This window comes from Nyctereutes procyonoides, unplaced genomic scaffold, assembly GCF_905146905.1.
Source record: "Nyctereutes procyonoides isolate TBG_1078 unplaced genomic scaffold, NYPRO_anot_genome, whole genome shotgun sequence".
Classification (NCBI taxonomy): Eukaryota; Metazoa; Chordata; class Mammalia; order Carnivora; family Canidae; genus Nyctereutes; species Nyctereutes procyonoides.
The window spans coordinates 21,535,202-21,552,922 of record NW_026575082.1 but is presented as its reverse complement, the minus strand read 5'-3'; the positions used below and the strand labels follow the sequence as shown (position 1 = coordinate 21,552,922).

The following is a 17,721-nucleotide window of genomic DNA, read 5'->3' as shown; positions in this document are numbered from 1 at the left end:
CTGTCCAAAACATTTGAGTCTTTAATTAGCAGTCATGGTATTTACTTTTTTGGAAAGAAATTAGATACAATGCTTTACAACCATAATCGCATTGATGTTTACTGTAAATAACCTCGGCTGGGTATGGGAAGAAGTTTCTGGGTGGTTATGTTCACTCCTTAGAAATAAGACAATGATATGGAAAAACCCTCATGCAATTTGAAATAGTTCAAATCACAGGAAAATGCAATTCACTGTAAATTTTACCAGTCACATTTACTATGGATCGTAAATGTTGAATTTATAACCTTAACAGACATGCAGTGCACTTGGCTTTTATAGTTTGCAGAAATCCAACATCTGAAGAATACAGGGTTTAGCATGCTGTTTGACTGGTTTCATGGTATTCTCTTTCGGGGTAAACTATACCACACATTTCCAAATTCAAAAATATATATACCAATAAAACTCTCTGGGTAAGTCGAATTTCTTTTTCCATTAGGATTTGTCCTGTAGCATTGCAGTTCTTTTATTCCAAGCTACTACCTTAATTCAGAGGGTTCACTGTTAATATTTTTTTTAATTTGGGGGATACATCTTTCTATAAGAAGTTTTCTAGTTTGTCCGATTTAATTCCAACATTCTCCTTTCTTTTCTTCATCTTCTTCTATTTTACACGTTTATGTATATTAACTCTTACCCCTAGAATTCTACTCTGGATGCCAATATTCACAGCTTCTTAGGAAGAATAAAACATGCTGAGTGGGTTATGTCCTATGGGGAGAATAAGGGCCCTGCTCTTCCTTATTACTTAAAAAAAAGATGAGGGCAGTCCGGGTGGCTCAGCGGGTTTAGGGTCACCTTCGGCCCAGGGCATGATCCTGGAGACTTAGTATCGAATCCCATTTCGGGCTCCCTGCAGGGAGCCTGCTTCTCCCTCTGCCTGGGTCTCTGCCTTTCTCTCTCTCTGTGTCTCTCATGAATAAATAAAATCTTTTAAAAAAAAAGATGAAAGGAGTTAAACAGAAACCAATGAAACATTAGGTCTTCCCTGAACGAAAGAGAGTAGTAATTTCCTCTTAAAGCAAGCGAATTCATTCATTTTTCCCATTCATAAACATCAAATGGACCCTAACATCTGGCTTGATAAATATATCCTATTCATTTCTCATCAACTGCCTAGCCTGGTAGGGACACCAACGGTGAGACCCATTCCTGACAAAAAGATATTAACTGCTAGAAAGTGGTTAGTGGGAAGGTGATTGTCAAAACAGATAATGATCTGGACAAAAGTGTAAATAGCATGAGGATGAGATCCCTGGGTGATGATGAGAAGCAAAAAGTAATTCACAAGTGTCTGCAGACTTTATAACTGTGAGAAGGAAATGAAGTGAATGAAATAGTTCTAGGTTTGCTTCTAATTCTGCAGTAACATAAAGACTATATGGGACTGCATAGTTATGCACTTGTGCTGAAATTGCTTGCGATGGGCAAATCCTTGAAATAAAACATTCCATTCTGTCCATGTGATAAACCCTTAATTTTATTCTAGTTAAGTAAAATAGAAATAACTGGAAGGACATTTACAATCATGAAATAATACAGGAAAAAAACAAAAACCTGAGGTAACATAAGAAATAAAACCACAGGGTTTGGGGCAAGTTGGAATCCGAACATTGATCCAAGGATAAATTCTGTCTGGAGAAATAAAGAGAGGTTTCACAAAAGAAATAATAATTGAGCAATGGCCTAGGTGAGTCATGAGGTACCCAATCCAGGGTCTTCAAAGGAAAAGAATAACATGTACAAAAGTACACAAGCAAGTATCAGAGAGATGTCTTTTGGAGACATTTATGGCTGGTTCAGAGTGAGTGGAACACAGTATTCACGGGACAACCAGGGGAATTGAGGCAGTAAAAGGAAGTGCAGTACATACCAGGGCCTGATATTTATTGTTTTTTTACATATTTACACTTTTTAAAGATTTTTTTTATTTATTTGGAAGAGAAAGAGAGTGAACAAGAGAGAGCAGGAGTGGTGGGGCAGGGATAAGGGAGAGGGAGCTGACTCTCCACTGAGCAGGGAGTCCAACGCGGGGCTCCATCCCAGGACCCTGAGATCATGACCTGAGCTGGAGGCAGACACTTAACTGACTGGGCCACCCGGGCATCCCAAATATTTATTTATTTATTTTTATTTATTTATTTATTTATTTATTTATTTATTGACAGAGGGAGAGAGAGAGAGAGCAGGTGGAGGGGTGGCAGGAGAGGGAGAGAGAAGGTCCAGCAGACTTCCCGCTGAGCAGGGAGCCCAAGTTGTGCTCCATCCCACAACTCCAAGATCACAATCTGAGCCAAAACCAAGAGTTAGAGGCCACCCAGTTGCCCCGCTTATTATTTGTTCTTTATTTACATTTAATCCAAAGAAGATTGGTCATCAGTGAGGAATTTCTGAAAGGTTGTCTCTAGGCAGAACCCAAGTGATTGGAGAGGAACAGACCAGAGACTTCTGCTAGATTCAGTAGGCATTGCTGAGGTTATTAGGGCCACATTCCTGTCCAAATACTGTGCATTTCATATAACAATCTGAAACTTTTGAGCTATTGATTCCAAGACCAGAGTCTCTATTCACCAATATTCACAGGGCTTGAGGAAAAAGAGAAACTTGCACAACACCTAAAATAGATCAGTTCTTAGATTCTTTTTTTTTTTTTTTGAAAAAAATATACCTCTTCAGTGTATTATTTTGATAGGTGAAGTTGAAGCATTTTATCTTTTTTGAGTACCAGAACAGATTCAGTGAAGCAATCTAATCATCACCATTTGACTGTTTTCTAAATAAGCATCGCTTTGAAATTTAACCTATTTAGAAAAAAACAGATTATTCTGAATAGTTAGAAAGATCTGTTAATTACTTCCATAATTGGAAAACTCTTATTATGCTTGATATAATAATCTAAGTCAATTTGTGACCACATATTACCTTCCTATCTATGGCTTAGAAAATATCTTGAATGAACTCTTTATAAGAATAACCCTTCTTTAGATAGTATTGCCTCCTTAATAGTTTGTTATAACAAATCTTGCCCTGCAAGAGTGTCCTTGTTCTTGTTTCGTTAAACCATATACATACGAAGTTTCTTTACTTGGGATTCAACTACACTAGACCTATGTACTCCCCTCCTTCTACTTTCTTCTTTTTTTTTTCTCAGTTTAAATATATTGTGTACCTTGATCAGCATATTATGATTAGGTGCAGCTTTGGTTAGCCTGGAATACTAGTGGTTTTGAGAATCAGAGCAATGGAAATAAAATATTATGATAGATGGAAATATCTGGAGTCCCCTCCATTTGAAATATATTCAGGTAGAGAAATGGAAATAGGGTGGCTCAGATTTTGCATGACAGGGCCAACAGAAGAACCAAAGAGAATGGTAAGAGTGAAGAGTTCAGAATTCGGACCAAGTTGTACCTATCTTGTAGGTACAAGCATTCTTATGCAGAGATCTGGGAATTCCTCCAGAACCAATGAAGGAACTTAGATTATGTTCCAAAATTTCCCATGTCGAATCAAACTAAGGGTAATGAAAAGAGACTGTCAGTAACAGACTTGGTGCACTATGCATTGCCTAGGTGGAAAACTTACTGCATCCCAAAGCATAGACAGTGAGAAAGCAGATCTAGAAGCCTGGAAGATACTGGACTGACTTGGACAGTTTACTGCCATCTTTAAAATATATTTAAAATTTTGTTGTGGGACGCCTGGGTGGTTCAGCGGTTGAGCATCTGCTTTCGGCTCAGGGCATGACCCCGAGGTCCCGGGATTGAGTCCCACATCGGGCTCCTTGCAAGAAGCCCACTTCTCCCTCTGCCTGTGTCTCTGCCTCTCTCTCTCTCTCTCTCTCTCTCTCTCTGTGTGTGTGTGTGTGTGTCTCTCATGAATAAATAAATAAGATCTTTAAAAATATATAAAAATAAAAATAAATAAAATTTTGTTGAGCACAATGTAGGAGGAAAAATCATTTTCCCTTTATTCTTCTAGGTCCTGGGCTGAGACCTCTCTGTAATACAAGATAGATTAATAGCAGAAAAACAAACAGGAATTTAATAACATGTATAGCTCCCATTTACATGGAGAATACCCAGGAAAACGGAGTAACTCCCTGAATGACCCAAGTCATCACCTTAAATACAATCTCCAACTAAAACCAAAAGAATGTGTTGGGGTTTGGGGAGCCAGTTATATGATTTCAGGCAAGTCATAATAAATAAGGGGGTTGTTATTATGCAGATTTTGGTTCCTGCCTTCTTCCTAATAAGAGTTTCTAGAGATTTTATCATCCTCCTCTTCCTGATACAGAGAGGGAAACACTATTGTAAATACAAATTTCTCTTATAAAAAGGTAACATCTAGTAAGTTTTCAGATCTTTCTCTATGTCTACTATTAAAAAAAAAATCAGCCTAAAATAGCCCTTATGCCAAAGAGGTATATTCTGGGGTGATAAATTCTGGTTCCCTTCCACAGCATATGGGAAGAGTAGCTCTACAACCCTTCTCAATCCATGCCAGGCCAATACTACAACCTTCGTAGATTCCATACCTCCTCTGTTTTCAAATATTTATTTATCTTCTAACTAAGGGATGCCTGGTATGTTTACCTAAGTAAGATGTTTTGACTTATATTTAAATTCATTCTCTTCTTCTCCTTCTCCTCCTCATCCCCCTTGTACCTCCTCCTCCTTCTTTTTATTCTTCTTCTTGCTTTTGAGAAAATATAGAATTAGGTGGCATATTTTTTTTAAAACCTAAGGTTGTAACAGAACTGTGTCCCTTGGAGACATATAGCCATCAATCTAAGTATGTGTATCTTCCTTTGTTCCTGTATAATGATTCTTACATGTTTAGTGAGGTGCTCACTTGGAAATATCCATTATACTTTTCTCCTCTGAATTCATACATATTCTGTTCTCCTCTCTATATTTACACCTTTGAAAGTCATTTAACCTCTATGGAAGAAACATTCACTTCTATATATTTGTTTGTTTGCTTATTTGATTAAAATACTTGAAATAAATTGTAAATGGTAAGATCAGCATGATATACTGCATGATGGATTCTGAGTGTCAACATCATGATTAGAAGTCCCATAAATGTCTGTTTTCTTTCACATCCAATGACAAGGCCTTGTCTCTGTTTCATCTCACAGCCCCGACCTCTGCTCCCAAGGATTTGACAGTCATTACTCGAGAAGGGAAGCCTCGCACTGTCATTGTAAGTTGGCAGCCTCCTTTGGAAGCCAATGGGAAAATTACTGGTAAGTGTCTTTGCTTTACTTCCAGCATTGCTCTGCTTGGCCTGTGATTGCTTACTGTGAGCACTGCTCTTGCCGCTGTGTATTAGTTTTCTGTCCCAGCATCTCAGTGGACTTCCCAATCCTTTCTGGTTGCCTCTTCTTGCCCCCACTGACCATGGAATCTCTTCTAATGGTGCCTTGCAAATAAGCACACGTACAGATTTCTTTTGAGTTGCTTTCTGTGAACAATGTATATTTCAATTAGTTTAGACCTTTTGTTTTTCATCTTGTGGAGCACTAGGACAGTCTTCTAATGGAATGCCTCCAAGCATAAATGACTAAAAAAAAAAAAAAAAAAAAAAAGCCAGTTGTTTGGCAATTATAAAATACAAAAGACACCTAATGGCTGTGTATTTTTGAATGGCACATAAAAAGGAGGTTTGTCTGGGGGTTTTCAGTTTCTCACTTAACTCTTAGCTTCTTACTGAAATCATGAGGTTCGTAAAATACTTAATATTGACTGACAGAAATTGAACTTAATGAATATTTCACAGTGACAGATTTTATTTTGCCAAATATTGCTGATAACATCAATGCCTAATTAAAGCATCCATTAGAAGCCTGTAATGTTAATTTAGTATGAAAAATATAATGGAATTCTATCAGGGATTTTGCATTTAAATGATCACTTTAGGCTTTTAATAGATGTCTCCATAGCATATAATTATTATGAAAAATATTGTATAACTAAAAATGTGCACATTATAGTCTAATTAACTTGAACCATTGGGTTAGGCACATGTAAGAGTAACTCCTTTTTCTTTTTTTTTTTTTGCATACAAGAAGTGGATAGCATTATTATAAATTAACAAAGTAATTCAGTCATTCTGTGATAACAGAGATAAGCATGGAAATTACAGTTCAGATGGCACGCTTACTTTGTATGAGTTACTTTCTGAATTTTCCAAAATGAAAAGATAATGTGAAAATTCCAAATGTGATTTAAATTTAAGCTGAAGACTTGTTTTCCCTAGGAAATTGTTCTTAGTGCAATACAAAACAGAAATTCATTTGAGCTGACAAATATGGAAAAAGAAGAGGGATATTAAATCTCCCCCAAATTGTATATGCTTAGTTGTCACTCTGCCAGCCTTTTTAAAACTGAGGCTGGCTCATTCTAATTTCCTTTTTCCTTTTCCCTTCAATGCTATGATTTATTTTCATTGGTTCTAGTTCGGTACTTTTGTAGAGTTTGATTTGTTTACATGATGACTTTTTTATTATGTTATAAGCAGTTATTTATAAGCATATGTTAAACCAATAGATAATAAGTTTAAGAAAAAAATAGAATAGAAGTTGTCTAAATAAAAACAAGTTCTGGTGGAAAAAATATATATTTTTTGATAGAGGATAAAATAAGCCATATACTACTCATATTCTCTGCTCTTATTTAAATAAATCTCATCAAATAGTCAATGTAAACAATAGAATGTGTTTTCAACTCTGGAAGAAGCTTAGTTTTGCTTATTGAGGAGAAAAAATGGAAGTCTGCCCCCATATTAAGAAATGCAGATCAATCTAAGCAATAAAATTCTGTGTTTCAAAATCGCAGGACATGCAGAAGAAACTTTCTCCACATCTTTTATTTAGAGTTGTATATTCAGTATCCATTCTCTCACAATGGTAAAGTAAAAGTATGGGAGGCAATGCTTTTTACCTATAAAAGCCTAGTTCATTAGTTAAAACCAAATTGTTGTTATCAGATTGAGATATTTTGAACTCAAGTCAACAGGGAGCAAACAGTAAGAATCCTTAAGACAGCTTCTCTTCCATACATATTTTGATTCTTCAATCAAATTACTTCCAGAAAACAGCATGATAAAATATTCAGAATACCAGGTAGCAGAAGGCCCAGATTTACTACACTCGGTTTCTCATTGAAGCACAAAGGAAATGGGAGCCCCTTTCCAGTGTGTCAGAGCATGTGTGTGTCTGTATGGGAGAATGTGCTCATATCCTACCTTTACATTTGTTTGTTTAACCAAGTCCCTGCATGTATATAGCAGTAAAGGTTAAGAACCCAAGCTTCTTGGAGGGAGATGCCTGCATAAGTTAACCTTCTTAAGTTCACTTTCTCATCTATAAGATAAGGATAGTAATAGAACCTCTTTTGTGTAATGCAATAATAAAGTACTGAGAAAATTCTCTGATGTCCAATGAGAACTAAAACAAATTAATGATTGTTATTTCCCTTTGAAATCCATTCAAGGGTGAGACTTTACTGATGTACTCTGCATAGAAGCAGATCATCAATTTGTAAATATAGATGCTTCAAAAAGATTAAACAAAAAAGAAGACAAAGAAGGAGATCTAAATAATGCCAGTGCCTAAATTCCTTGATTATAAACTGGCAGTTTAGGAATTTGGACTGACATTTTCAAGAGAGAATGGTTCAAAATGAATTAAGCATTTATTATATGCTTGGCATCTTGCTAAGTACTTTAGTAGATCATCTTATAGATGATCATATCCTCCTGTTATTCCATGTTGAAATGAAGAGACAAGGGTCTCTTCTAGAGTAAATCCCAAAGTCAAATAATCAAGAAGTAACAGAGCTAGGATTTGTAATTCACGTTCAGACTCTTCACTCTTATACTATGTTTTGCTTTAGCTTATTAGTATTCAACTAGTCCAAATTGTGATTCTTCACTGATTTATGCTTTAATTTATCTGAGGAATGATTGAGAATGCTATATTTTAAAAGTTCCCAAGTGATTTTAATGTACAGCTAGGGTTTTGAAATATTGATCTAAATAAATGAAGCATCCAACATTATTTATGATGAGACACCAACACAGTTAGAAGAGAGTTAGCTCTTCAGAGATTGTTTCCTTATCAATACTATCCAATGGATAAGATTACGTTATCTTCTTTTGTGTTGTGTGATACTCTAGTCCAGTTCCTCTTTCTTGAAATTCTCTTCTTTCTTGATCTTTTAAGATCACCTACCCATTTTTCTTCCCAATTTCAGGCTACAACTTGTCGGTCTTGTTGGCAGACAGTTCTTTGACCTGTTCCTTAAGTAGATCTTTTTAGTCTATTTGTTACTTTCTCTGAAAAAGTGTGTATAGTATAGCCAGGGCTTCAGTGAACACAAATTTATGTCTCTGAAATCTATATCTCCATCCAAGGAATTCTAGATACATATCCTGCATATTGCATTTCCACTTTCCAATAGAAGGCACCTCCTTCTATTCCCCAATCTCTATCTCCTTTCTTCCTCTTTTTTTTTTTGTTCTGTGTTTGTTTGTGAGTTGTTTTTTTTTTTTTTTTTTTTTTTTTGGTCTATTTATCCCCCACCATACCAGTCAAAAAAAGTACTATTGTATTTTGTATTACATTGTAGGACCATCAAGGATTGTGGACCCAACTGGGCACTCACTGCAATCATATGTGTCTAAATATTCTTACTCCTATCATATAAAGATTTTTCATGTTTACCCAGTTGCAAAAGTTGGAAATTTAGCTATCTTGACTTCTCCCTTTATGACCTCTTCCCATATAATCAGGAGAGAAAAATCTAAATAAAATCATAATACAGGGTTGAAAATTCTATAAATATATATATAAGATTTAGTTCAATGCTTTCTCTTTAGTATCAATATTCTTGACACTTAGCTGGTAATTAATAAATATTTATTGAGTAGAATAACCATTGAATTGCTATTAAATCTATTGTTTGATTGAAATCAAAGTTCCAGCTCTTCCAAATATATTTCCCTAAGCTTTAATAATATTAAGAAAGAAGAAGGAAGGAAGGAAGGAAGGAAGGAAGGAAGGAAGGAAGGAAGGAAGGAAGGAAAGAAAGAAAAGAAAAGAAAAGAAAAGAAAAGAAAAGAAAAGAAAAGAAAAGAAAAGAAAGAAAAGGAAAGGAAAGGAAAAAAAAAGAAAGAAGCATTTATTAAGTAGTCACTATATAGAAGATAATATATAATAGGAGTACCCACATATATTAAATTCTTAACATACATTATCTCACTGAAACTTATTTTCAGATGAAAATGGAGACATATATAGATCAAGCAAGTTGCTCAAGGTTACAAAGCCAGGAAAAGTAAAACTATAAGTTGAGGTCAGGTCTTCCTGAATCCATAGCCTATTATTTTTCAATAATTTTTTTCCACAAAGAAGGAAGAAATGGGTCCTTCATTATGTATTTATCTATAGACATGATCATCAGAATCAATGTTTGAAAGAGGAGTTCTCACTGGATTGAGATCCTTGCTGGTAGGCATCATCTTGGTCTTCCTGGTACTTAGCAGCTGAACCGTGGAAGGCAGGGATCCCTTGGTGGCACAGCGGTTTGGCACCTGCCTTTGGCCCGGGGCGCGATCCTGGAGACCCGGGATCGAATCCCACGTCGGGCTTCCGGTGCATGGAGCCTGCTTCTCCCTCTGCCTGTGTCTCTGCCTCTCTCTCTCTCTCTCTCTGTGACTATCATAAATAAAAAAAAAAAAAAACATGGAAGGGAATCAGTGATCTGTGAGAAGTATGGAAAAAGAAGAGACAGGTGGAACTGAACACTTTCTGACTCTTGCCTTTTAGAATTACAACTACCTCCTTGTAGAAGTAGTCAAAATGACATATATATGATGTTACATTTTATACGTATTTAGACAAATGTAATTCTAATGTGGGAGCGTCCACTTGAGGTGATAATCCCAGGTCTTATCACCTATGACAGGATATAGTTATTATTTGGCTAGTTATGGTGAGTAAGAGACAAAAATGAAGTCTAAAAAAGTAAGACAAAAATTTGGATGCAGAGAAATTAACATATAGGTACACAAAGGTTCTGAGAAACCAGTCAGTTAGTTCTAACCTGTGTGGTTCTGGAAATCTATACAGTAAGACATCAAAAACAGTAGTATTCACCAAACACACCAACCTCATATACCCAGATGAAATTGTATGCTTTCTCTAGGACCTATTTTTAAAGTTTTAAATGATGTAGTGGTATGTTTCTATTCTGCATCTCGTTTCTCAAATTTACATACACACACACACACACACACAAGATGCTTCCCATAAATATCAGGAAATCACTTCAAATACAGTTTGGAATTGTGGGAACCTAATGCTTGCACTTTCATTCATACTTATTTGATGCCAGAACTGTCATTTTTAAATGCTTAATTGAACATTTTTCACAAATAAAAAAAAATAAGACACAAAGAAAGCAAATATTTAATTCCTGTTTGACAAACAAACAAAATCAGGAAGAAATGTAGCTGACCTGGGATGAGAACACAATTCTCCAAACTTCAGTGTCATTGAGCACTTACAACAGCCCATGATAACACTACAATTGTATTAAATGTCATGAATGTAGAGTATATGTGCTTACTGGCTAGAGGATTTAATTCAATAAGTGAGTTTCAATACCTATTATGTGAACACAATTTTATTGGTTTCTCTGAAGAATACAAGGTAATATAAGATATGGCTCCTGAACTAAAGAAATCCTTTTGTCCTTTTGAAGAGATAAGGCATGCACATAATAAAAGTCAAAAGAAAATATATATATATATATTACCAGTCCCAGGGTCTTCTTTTCAGTAGATCTGGTTCCTTAGGAACAAGAATGGAGACTACTCTGATTCAAAATATATTAAAAGATTTTTTTGATATTTATCATGGGGGCTGAGTTACAAATGAGTCAGAAAAAAACTCCTTTGCCCAGTGATATTTCACAATCCCTTTTGAATGATAGTATTCTGATTTTAATATTAACCAGGGAAGGAATCATACAATCTTTGTAAGTTTTTCAGAATTCTTTACCATGGCCTTTTATCTTTTACTGAGCTCTCTGCATCATAAGGCATTCAGAGCTCAGCATCATCATCTGAACGAGTACCAAAAATATACGAATTCCATATATCAACTAAAGTGGTGATTCCTGACCTTGCTTGAACACAGAAATCACGTGGGGTGCAGATTGCCAAGGTCACCATTAGCTTATTATGGTATCTATTGCAGTGTAGCAGTATCACCACAAATTCAGCAGCTTAAAACAACATACGTTTGTTATCTCAGTACTTTTGTCAGTCAGGAATCCATGCACAGGATTTATAGGCAGCAGATACCTTGGATTTTTAAACATGGCTGATATTTTTATTTTGAGTGGTCTATTCCATTTTCAGATTCTGTACACCGAGGCCATGATTTGTCTAATCCTTGCAATATCAAAAAAAAAAACATTACTTGCTTAACTGAATATTGTAGTTTATAGATTGTGAATGTACAATTATCTTTGCAAATTATATTTGGGAAACATGAGTGTTTAGAAACAGAGCTATAACCTGCAGTCAGTACACTGAACACAGACGCTTTCATCTATTTCTGCAGCTTACATCTTGTTTTATACCTTGGATAAGAACATACCAATTGATGACTGGGTTATGGAAACGATCAGTGGTGATCGACTTACTCATCAAATCATGGATCTCAACCTTGACACGATGTACTACTTTCGAATTCAAGCACGAAATTCAAAAGGAGTGGGACCTCTCTCTGATCCCATCCTCTTCAGGACTCTGAAAGGTTTGAATCATTTCCTTGTACAGTAGTGCCTTTCTTTTCCTGTGGAATTGTTGTAAAATACTTATGGAGTCTGCATTAGGAACTGTCTTTGCTGTCTCTGTTGGCAACGTGACTACAATGGACATTCAAAATAAATTAAAATGTACTTTTTCATGCTGAAAGCTAGCATGTCAAAGGAAGATCTATTGTGTTACCACATTTTCTGCCTTCGACACAGGCAGGCATACTTAACAACTTTTTTTTTTCCATTTACAATCCTTTTGGAATTTTATATTGATTTCACGTATATTGGTTCTATTCAAAATATAATGAAACTTTTTAAGTCATTTATGTAAGGAAATAAAAATTAAGAAGCATTGAATTATGTGAATGCCATACTACTGCCAACTTTAAATGTTTTCTTTGAGGAACTATTGTCCTTATACATAAAAAGAAAATTTGATATGGCAAGACAGAGGATCTCAAACAAAACGAATGTGTTTATTTTAAGGACCTAGGGTAGCAACAAGGGAAAAAAAATCTTACAGTTTGATTACTAGAAGTAACCTCCTCATGCTTGCAAGAGTAAAAATAGCTATTCAATTCAAGCATAGTTCATATGTTCATACAGAAAAATGCTAAGGCCCGGGGAAGTGACTACATCAAAATAATCTTCATGTTAGTCCTTACTGTTTTAGAAGAGTATTATCTTTCTGGAGGACAAATGGTTTCAAGAGCCTCTGTTATTTAGCAATTGACAAAATAGAATGTTTCATAGCTGGTATTTAAAGTTGTATATTTAGGCACGATGTATGTTGTTCTAAAGACGGAGACTTGGCTCTTAATTTAAATCTGTGACATTATGTCTATCTATATATCTGATAGCAAACAGCTGAAAAATTAGAAACATGAGGATGGTTGACATTTTCACCCAGGTGTTTGACATACTGAGTCTTAGAATAATTGGGTAGTCATCCAATTCCCCTAGGAAAGGTACCCTAAAAAATAGTGGACTTTTGAATTCTGGTGACGGAGCTAGCCTTTCAAAGCTGGACTTGGTAATAGCTAATCTGAAAGTTTGCCAAGAACACACAAACAAGCATTCAGCCTAATTCTTCATGACAGTTCTTAGTGACAGAGTAGAAGTTGGGGAAGGAAGTAAGAGGAAATGAGCTAATCCTCATCTATCTGGGTTTCCAGGACTTTATGTCTAAATCAGGTTTCACTCCAAATGAGCAATCGAAAGGAAACTGGTTATTCATTTTGTGGGAGCATGAAATGTAACTAGATAGGGTTTCACAAATGCTTCATCTTTATCTATAGACAAGTGCCAAATTAATTTCATGCTCACACTGTGTGCCAACTAGAGATCTCAGAGAGGATTTTTAAGACGTCTTAAGGCATCCACATGTATTAAGCAGCAGAATGAGTGATGAGTTATATCACAGGACTTACAGGCCCACCTGATAACCATCCTGTAGATTATTTCATGAACTCCAGATCACATTTAGTACTATTTACCCTAGATGCCCTAAACTCATCTCTGAAATGATGTTCAGAACTGAGAACAAATTTAGGAATCTGTTATGTTGTAATAGTCCACAAGCATTACTTCTAATATCCTGATTTGAATGCTTAATATTGTCTATCCTCAGTATGTCATGCTCAATTAATAGTCAATTAGATTTTAAAACAAATCTTGCTCATATGGCAAACTAAGTTTCAGATGTCTTGATAGCATTCTCAATTATTTAAAGATGTAGATCTTGCCCACCCTCATCAACCACTGACATTGTACATACATGCATTCTCCACGTTACAATGACAGATATTCTGAGGCAAATGACTTAAGAGATTTGAAGCCACAGTGAACCAAATCTACGTTAAAGACATCACTTGATGCAACTGCTCTCTGATTGAAAATTTCCAGTTTCCAAAGCTGCTTCAAAACATAAAGCCTCTGTTCATCAGAATGTAACTTTGTTTGATGGCAAGAAAGGCTCACATGTTATCCTGAAGCTGAGAAAGCTCTCCGTAGTCTACTGGGTAACAAGAAAGTGTTTCATTGCAAATACTGCCCCAGGCAGGTGTCTACAAGCTTCATTCTTTCATATGCAGTCTTTGCAAAGACAGTAGCATTTACTCCTAGAGACTAGAGTTTTGTCTTTGATTTTAGCAAGAGATTTAGCAAGATAGGTATAGGAAACTCAGTCCATAATCACTGGTTAATGAAAAGGACATTTATATTTTAAAAGGGGTCAGATTACAATACCCTCGTGTGCATGCATGTATGAAGTACATCTGACTGTTTCTTTGGAATGTTAATTAAAAGAATCTTGAACTTGAGTCTTTGACCACACAGGACTCTGCAAAAACACACTTCCCTTCCTCAAATATTCCCCATTAGGATACCCATACAGTGTGAAACCCTTGGAAGATGTACAAGAGGCATGTCAATCTCTGCCTATCACATGAGTTGTTGTACACTGAGCTTCTCCATGTTGGCCTGTCAAGTAATAGGAAGAAAGGATGCTTTTGCTGAAACAGACCAAAGTGGACTTCTGTGGCAGGATGGAGTCACCTCCTTCACACACAAAAAAAACACACATTCTTCAGCAATGAAAGAGCATTTGAGTATGGTCTGTTCGCTGGGTACCTTTAATCATCATTCTGAAATGTGCATCTTCCCCATCCAAGGATATAAAACTGAAAGCTCCATACCAAAATACAGAAGAGTTTTACTCTTCACATTGTTGTTGACAAAATACCTGATTTTCTTGACAAATGACAGGAACAAATAAAAAGTCAAGACACAAATTATGATTGTTTTAAAACAATCATAAGCCATTTTTTGACTTTAATAAAAAGTAGCTATTACAATATATTTTAACCCTGTTGGAAAATACTCTTTAGTTGATAACCTTCCTTGAGTTATTCAAATTTTCTCAAGTTATATCCAGTCCAGATTACCAACAGTAAACAAATCCAGAAGGTAAGAATGAGGACGACATTGTTGCCCATAACATGTATTTATTTGTCACTTGAGAAAAATTTTCTTAGACTGTAGATAACATATGTATGATTAATGATGAAGGGAGAAATGAAGAATGAAAATGAGATGAGACTGGTTTTCTTTTTCTTCTTCTCCTCCTTCCTCTTCCTCCTTCTGTCCTCCTCCTCCTCCTCCTCCTCCTCCTCCTTCTTCTTCTTCTTCTTCTTCTTCTTCTTCTTCTTCTTCTTCTTCTTTTTCTTCTTCTTCTTCTTATTTTCTTCTTCTTCTTATTTTCTTCTTCTTCTTCTTCTTCTTCTTCTTCTTCTTCTTCTTTCTTCTTTCTTCTTTCTTCTATTTTTTAGATGTCATTCCAAACATATCTACCCTAAATATGAGGTGCTGATTAGGGTAGTTTCTCAAGTATGTCCTGTTCTGGCTGCCAAACTTTTACCCTGGTTGCATGGATACATATGATCCTGATAAATCCCTCCTAATTCTTACCAGAGATCTGATATGGCACTTTCTACAACATAAACTTCTTTCTCAAAAACTGTATTAGGGTCTCAGTGAAAACCTTATCCCTATATATAAACCACAGATAATGCAGTTGTTTGTCAAAAGCACCTTTCTTCAATAATCCCCTAGTACTGAAATAAAGTGTATCTTGAGGAGTTGTTAGTCTTTACCGGGAAATGGGAGAAAAACTATGATAATAAGCTTGATGATTAGATTAGGAAAGATTAGGTTGGAAGGTCTGGTGAATTTTAAAAAAAGTTTGTTCAATCTTGAGACACTACAATGACATTTATAAGTTTATTTAAAGCTAGTAGAATCTTAATATAATAAGCACTCTTGTGTGAATACTATTTTCCAAAGAGTCACCCAGAGTTCAAAGTCTACTACTTATTAAGATAACCTTTCTTGATCTATCCTTTTTCATAGAGTATGTTTACATCTTACTTTTAAATGAAAGAAATTGTAAGTGATAGAAACTTGTAACTAAGTTTAGAATTTGTCCTTCTATAAGGTGACATTCATAAACCCTGTTGATCTGAAAGGGGCCTTTATTAACGGCAACATTTTTTGAGTATCTCCATTCTCTATATTATTTTGGGCAATGATATGTGTACCAACAATTAGTAAAAGAAGGACCACCACTTCTAAGACCTTTGCCTTATTTTTCAAACAGTGATGATGGATTTGCTGTGAGACCACCACCCATAATGAGAGAACTAGGGTGCTTATGGTTTGCTGCCCATGGGAATGCTATCACATTTTTCTCTGTGAGTTTAACTGAGACATGTAAAGAAGCAAACAGCAAGTGTAATAACATAAATGTCAAGCTTTAGTGCAGTTGAGTTCCATAAACCCAGAAGACTTGACTCTCAAAGAAACTCAAGAATAGGGGAAATAACTCTAATTGATGGAGACTGATAAAAATCTACATTGGTCAAAATGTCGTATCGCAATTTCCATAAAAGCAGTGATACTGTGGATTTACCTCCTATACGGTTGCATTTGGTTAATAGAAAAGAAGCCGCTTTAAAAAAAAATCTACAGATATTTTTTTAATTAAAAAAAGGTAATTTTCAAGAACATTATTCATAATGTACCTGAAGTTGTGAACAGGTAAGAATTCTCTTCACAAGGTCTAAACATCTATCAAACTATATTAAAACATACTTGTGATATTCCATTATTTTACCCTATCCATGTGAGAATTAGTTAAGTTCCCTTGTTGCAAAAAAAATGAAGACAGGAAAATAGCTTCTTTAGCTTATTTAAAATATATGGATGATAATCACTTGGTAATCAGATGCAGTTTTTATGTATTGTATTTTTAATTAAACTTACATGATGATCGTTTTGAGTTGATGTGTAGAGGAATCAAACAAATAACATATTTTTAAGAACATGAATAGCAAAAATTACTTTCAATTTTTCTCCTCTGACTACTATTTGATAGAAATAATCACATCAACCTTGGTTCCTTATCAATTTTATTTCAACAGGGCTTTGGCCTTGATATGAAAACTTGCTAACAAAACTGTCGATTTGAAGTGTCAGCTTCCTTGTAGGAAGTGTCAATGTCTAATAATATTTCTTTCTCCCCCACAGTAGAACACCCTGACAAAATGGCTAATGACCAAGGTATGGTGGCTCAATCTGTCATCTTTTCTCTCCTTGAATCAATTCTGTTAGAAATGTCAGTCATTATTTTGTATTCCTTTTCTCACCTGAGCCATACTCCTGATGAAGCAGACACTGGCGTGATAATTAATCTTGTTAATGAAGTTCTGTTTGGCTGAAGCTGCAGGTCTGTTGGGGAAGATGTAAATTTTCTTGAGAGGAAATTGTTTTGTCTCTATTCTGAAGGACCAATTAAAATGTCAAGCTTCTTTGTATGAAATAAATTTTTAGTCTCTGTCTGCACTTCTGAATAATTCACATTAAGTATAATTAAGCTCAGCATAATTTTCAAGCTGCTCTTACACCCTTTCATGAGCTGTGGATTAAAGTTCTGTAGCTCTACAGAGAAAAACCATAAATCAAGTGTGCTTTTTATCTACAGTGAGCTTCTTTTAATAAATAAAAACAAAGTTAGGACAACTTTTTTTAAGGCATTGCTATTGTTCATTTTGAAGTCAGAAAGCTTTCATTCCATGAATCAAATGCCGGTTTGACTCAGTATTTTATTCTCCCTCCATTCCTTTGCTAAAAGCTGATTCATGTAGAGAAATAGGCAAAGGAAAGTGAATAAATAAGAGTTATCCATCAATTCACGGGTAGATAAGAATTTGCTATTACCATGATTTGCAGACTGATAAATTATTTTTACACTAAAGGTAATTAATAGAATTCCACAGGAGAA

General features: G+C 35.3%; 1 protein-coding gene across 1 annotated transcript in view; it reads left to right on the top strand.

The window, feature by feature from the left end:
- The window catches only part of LOC129514498 (netrin receptor DCC), a gene marked incomplete at its 5' end in the record, with an annotated part of 702,567 nt that overhangs the window by 590,077 nt on the left and 94,769 nt on the right, over positions 1-17,721 (top strand). The window contains 3 exons of the mRNA XM_055333118.1: positions 5,189-5,296; positions 11,684-11,878; positions 16,968-17,000. Of these exons, the coding sequence (XP_055189093.1) occupies positions 5,189-5,296; positions 11,684-11,878; positions 16,968-17,000 (336 nt within the window). The remainder of the gene's footprint in view (positions 1-5,188; positions 5,297-11,683; positions 11,879-16,967; positions 17,001-17,721) is intronic.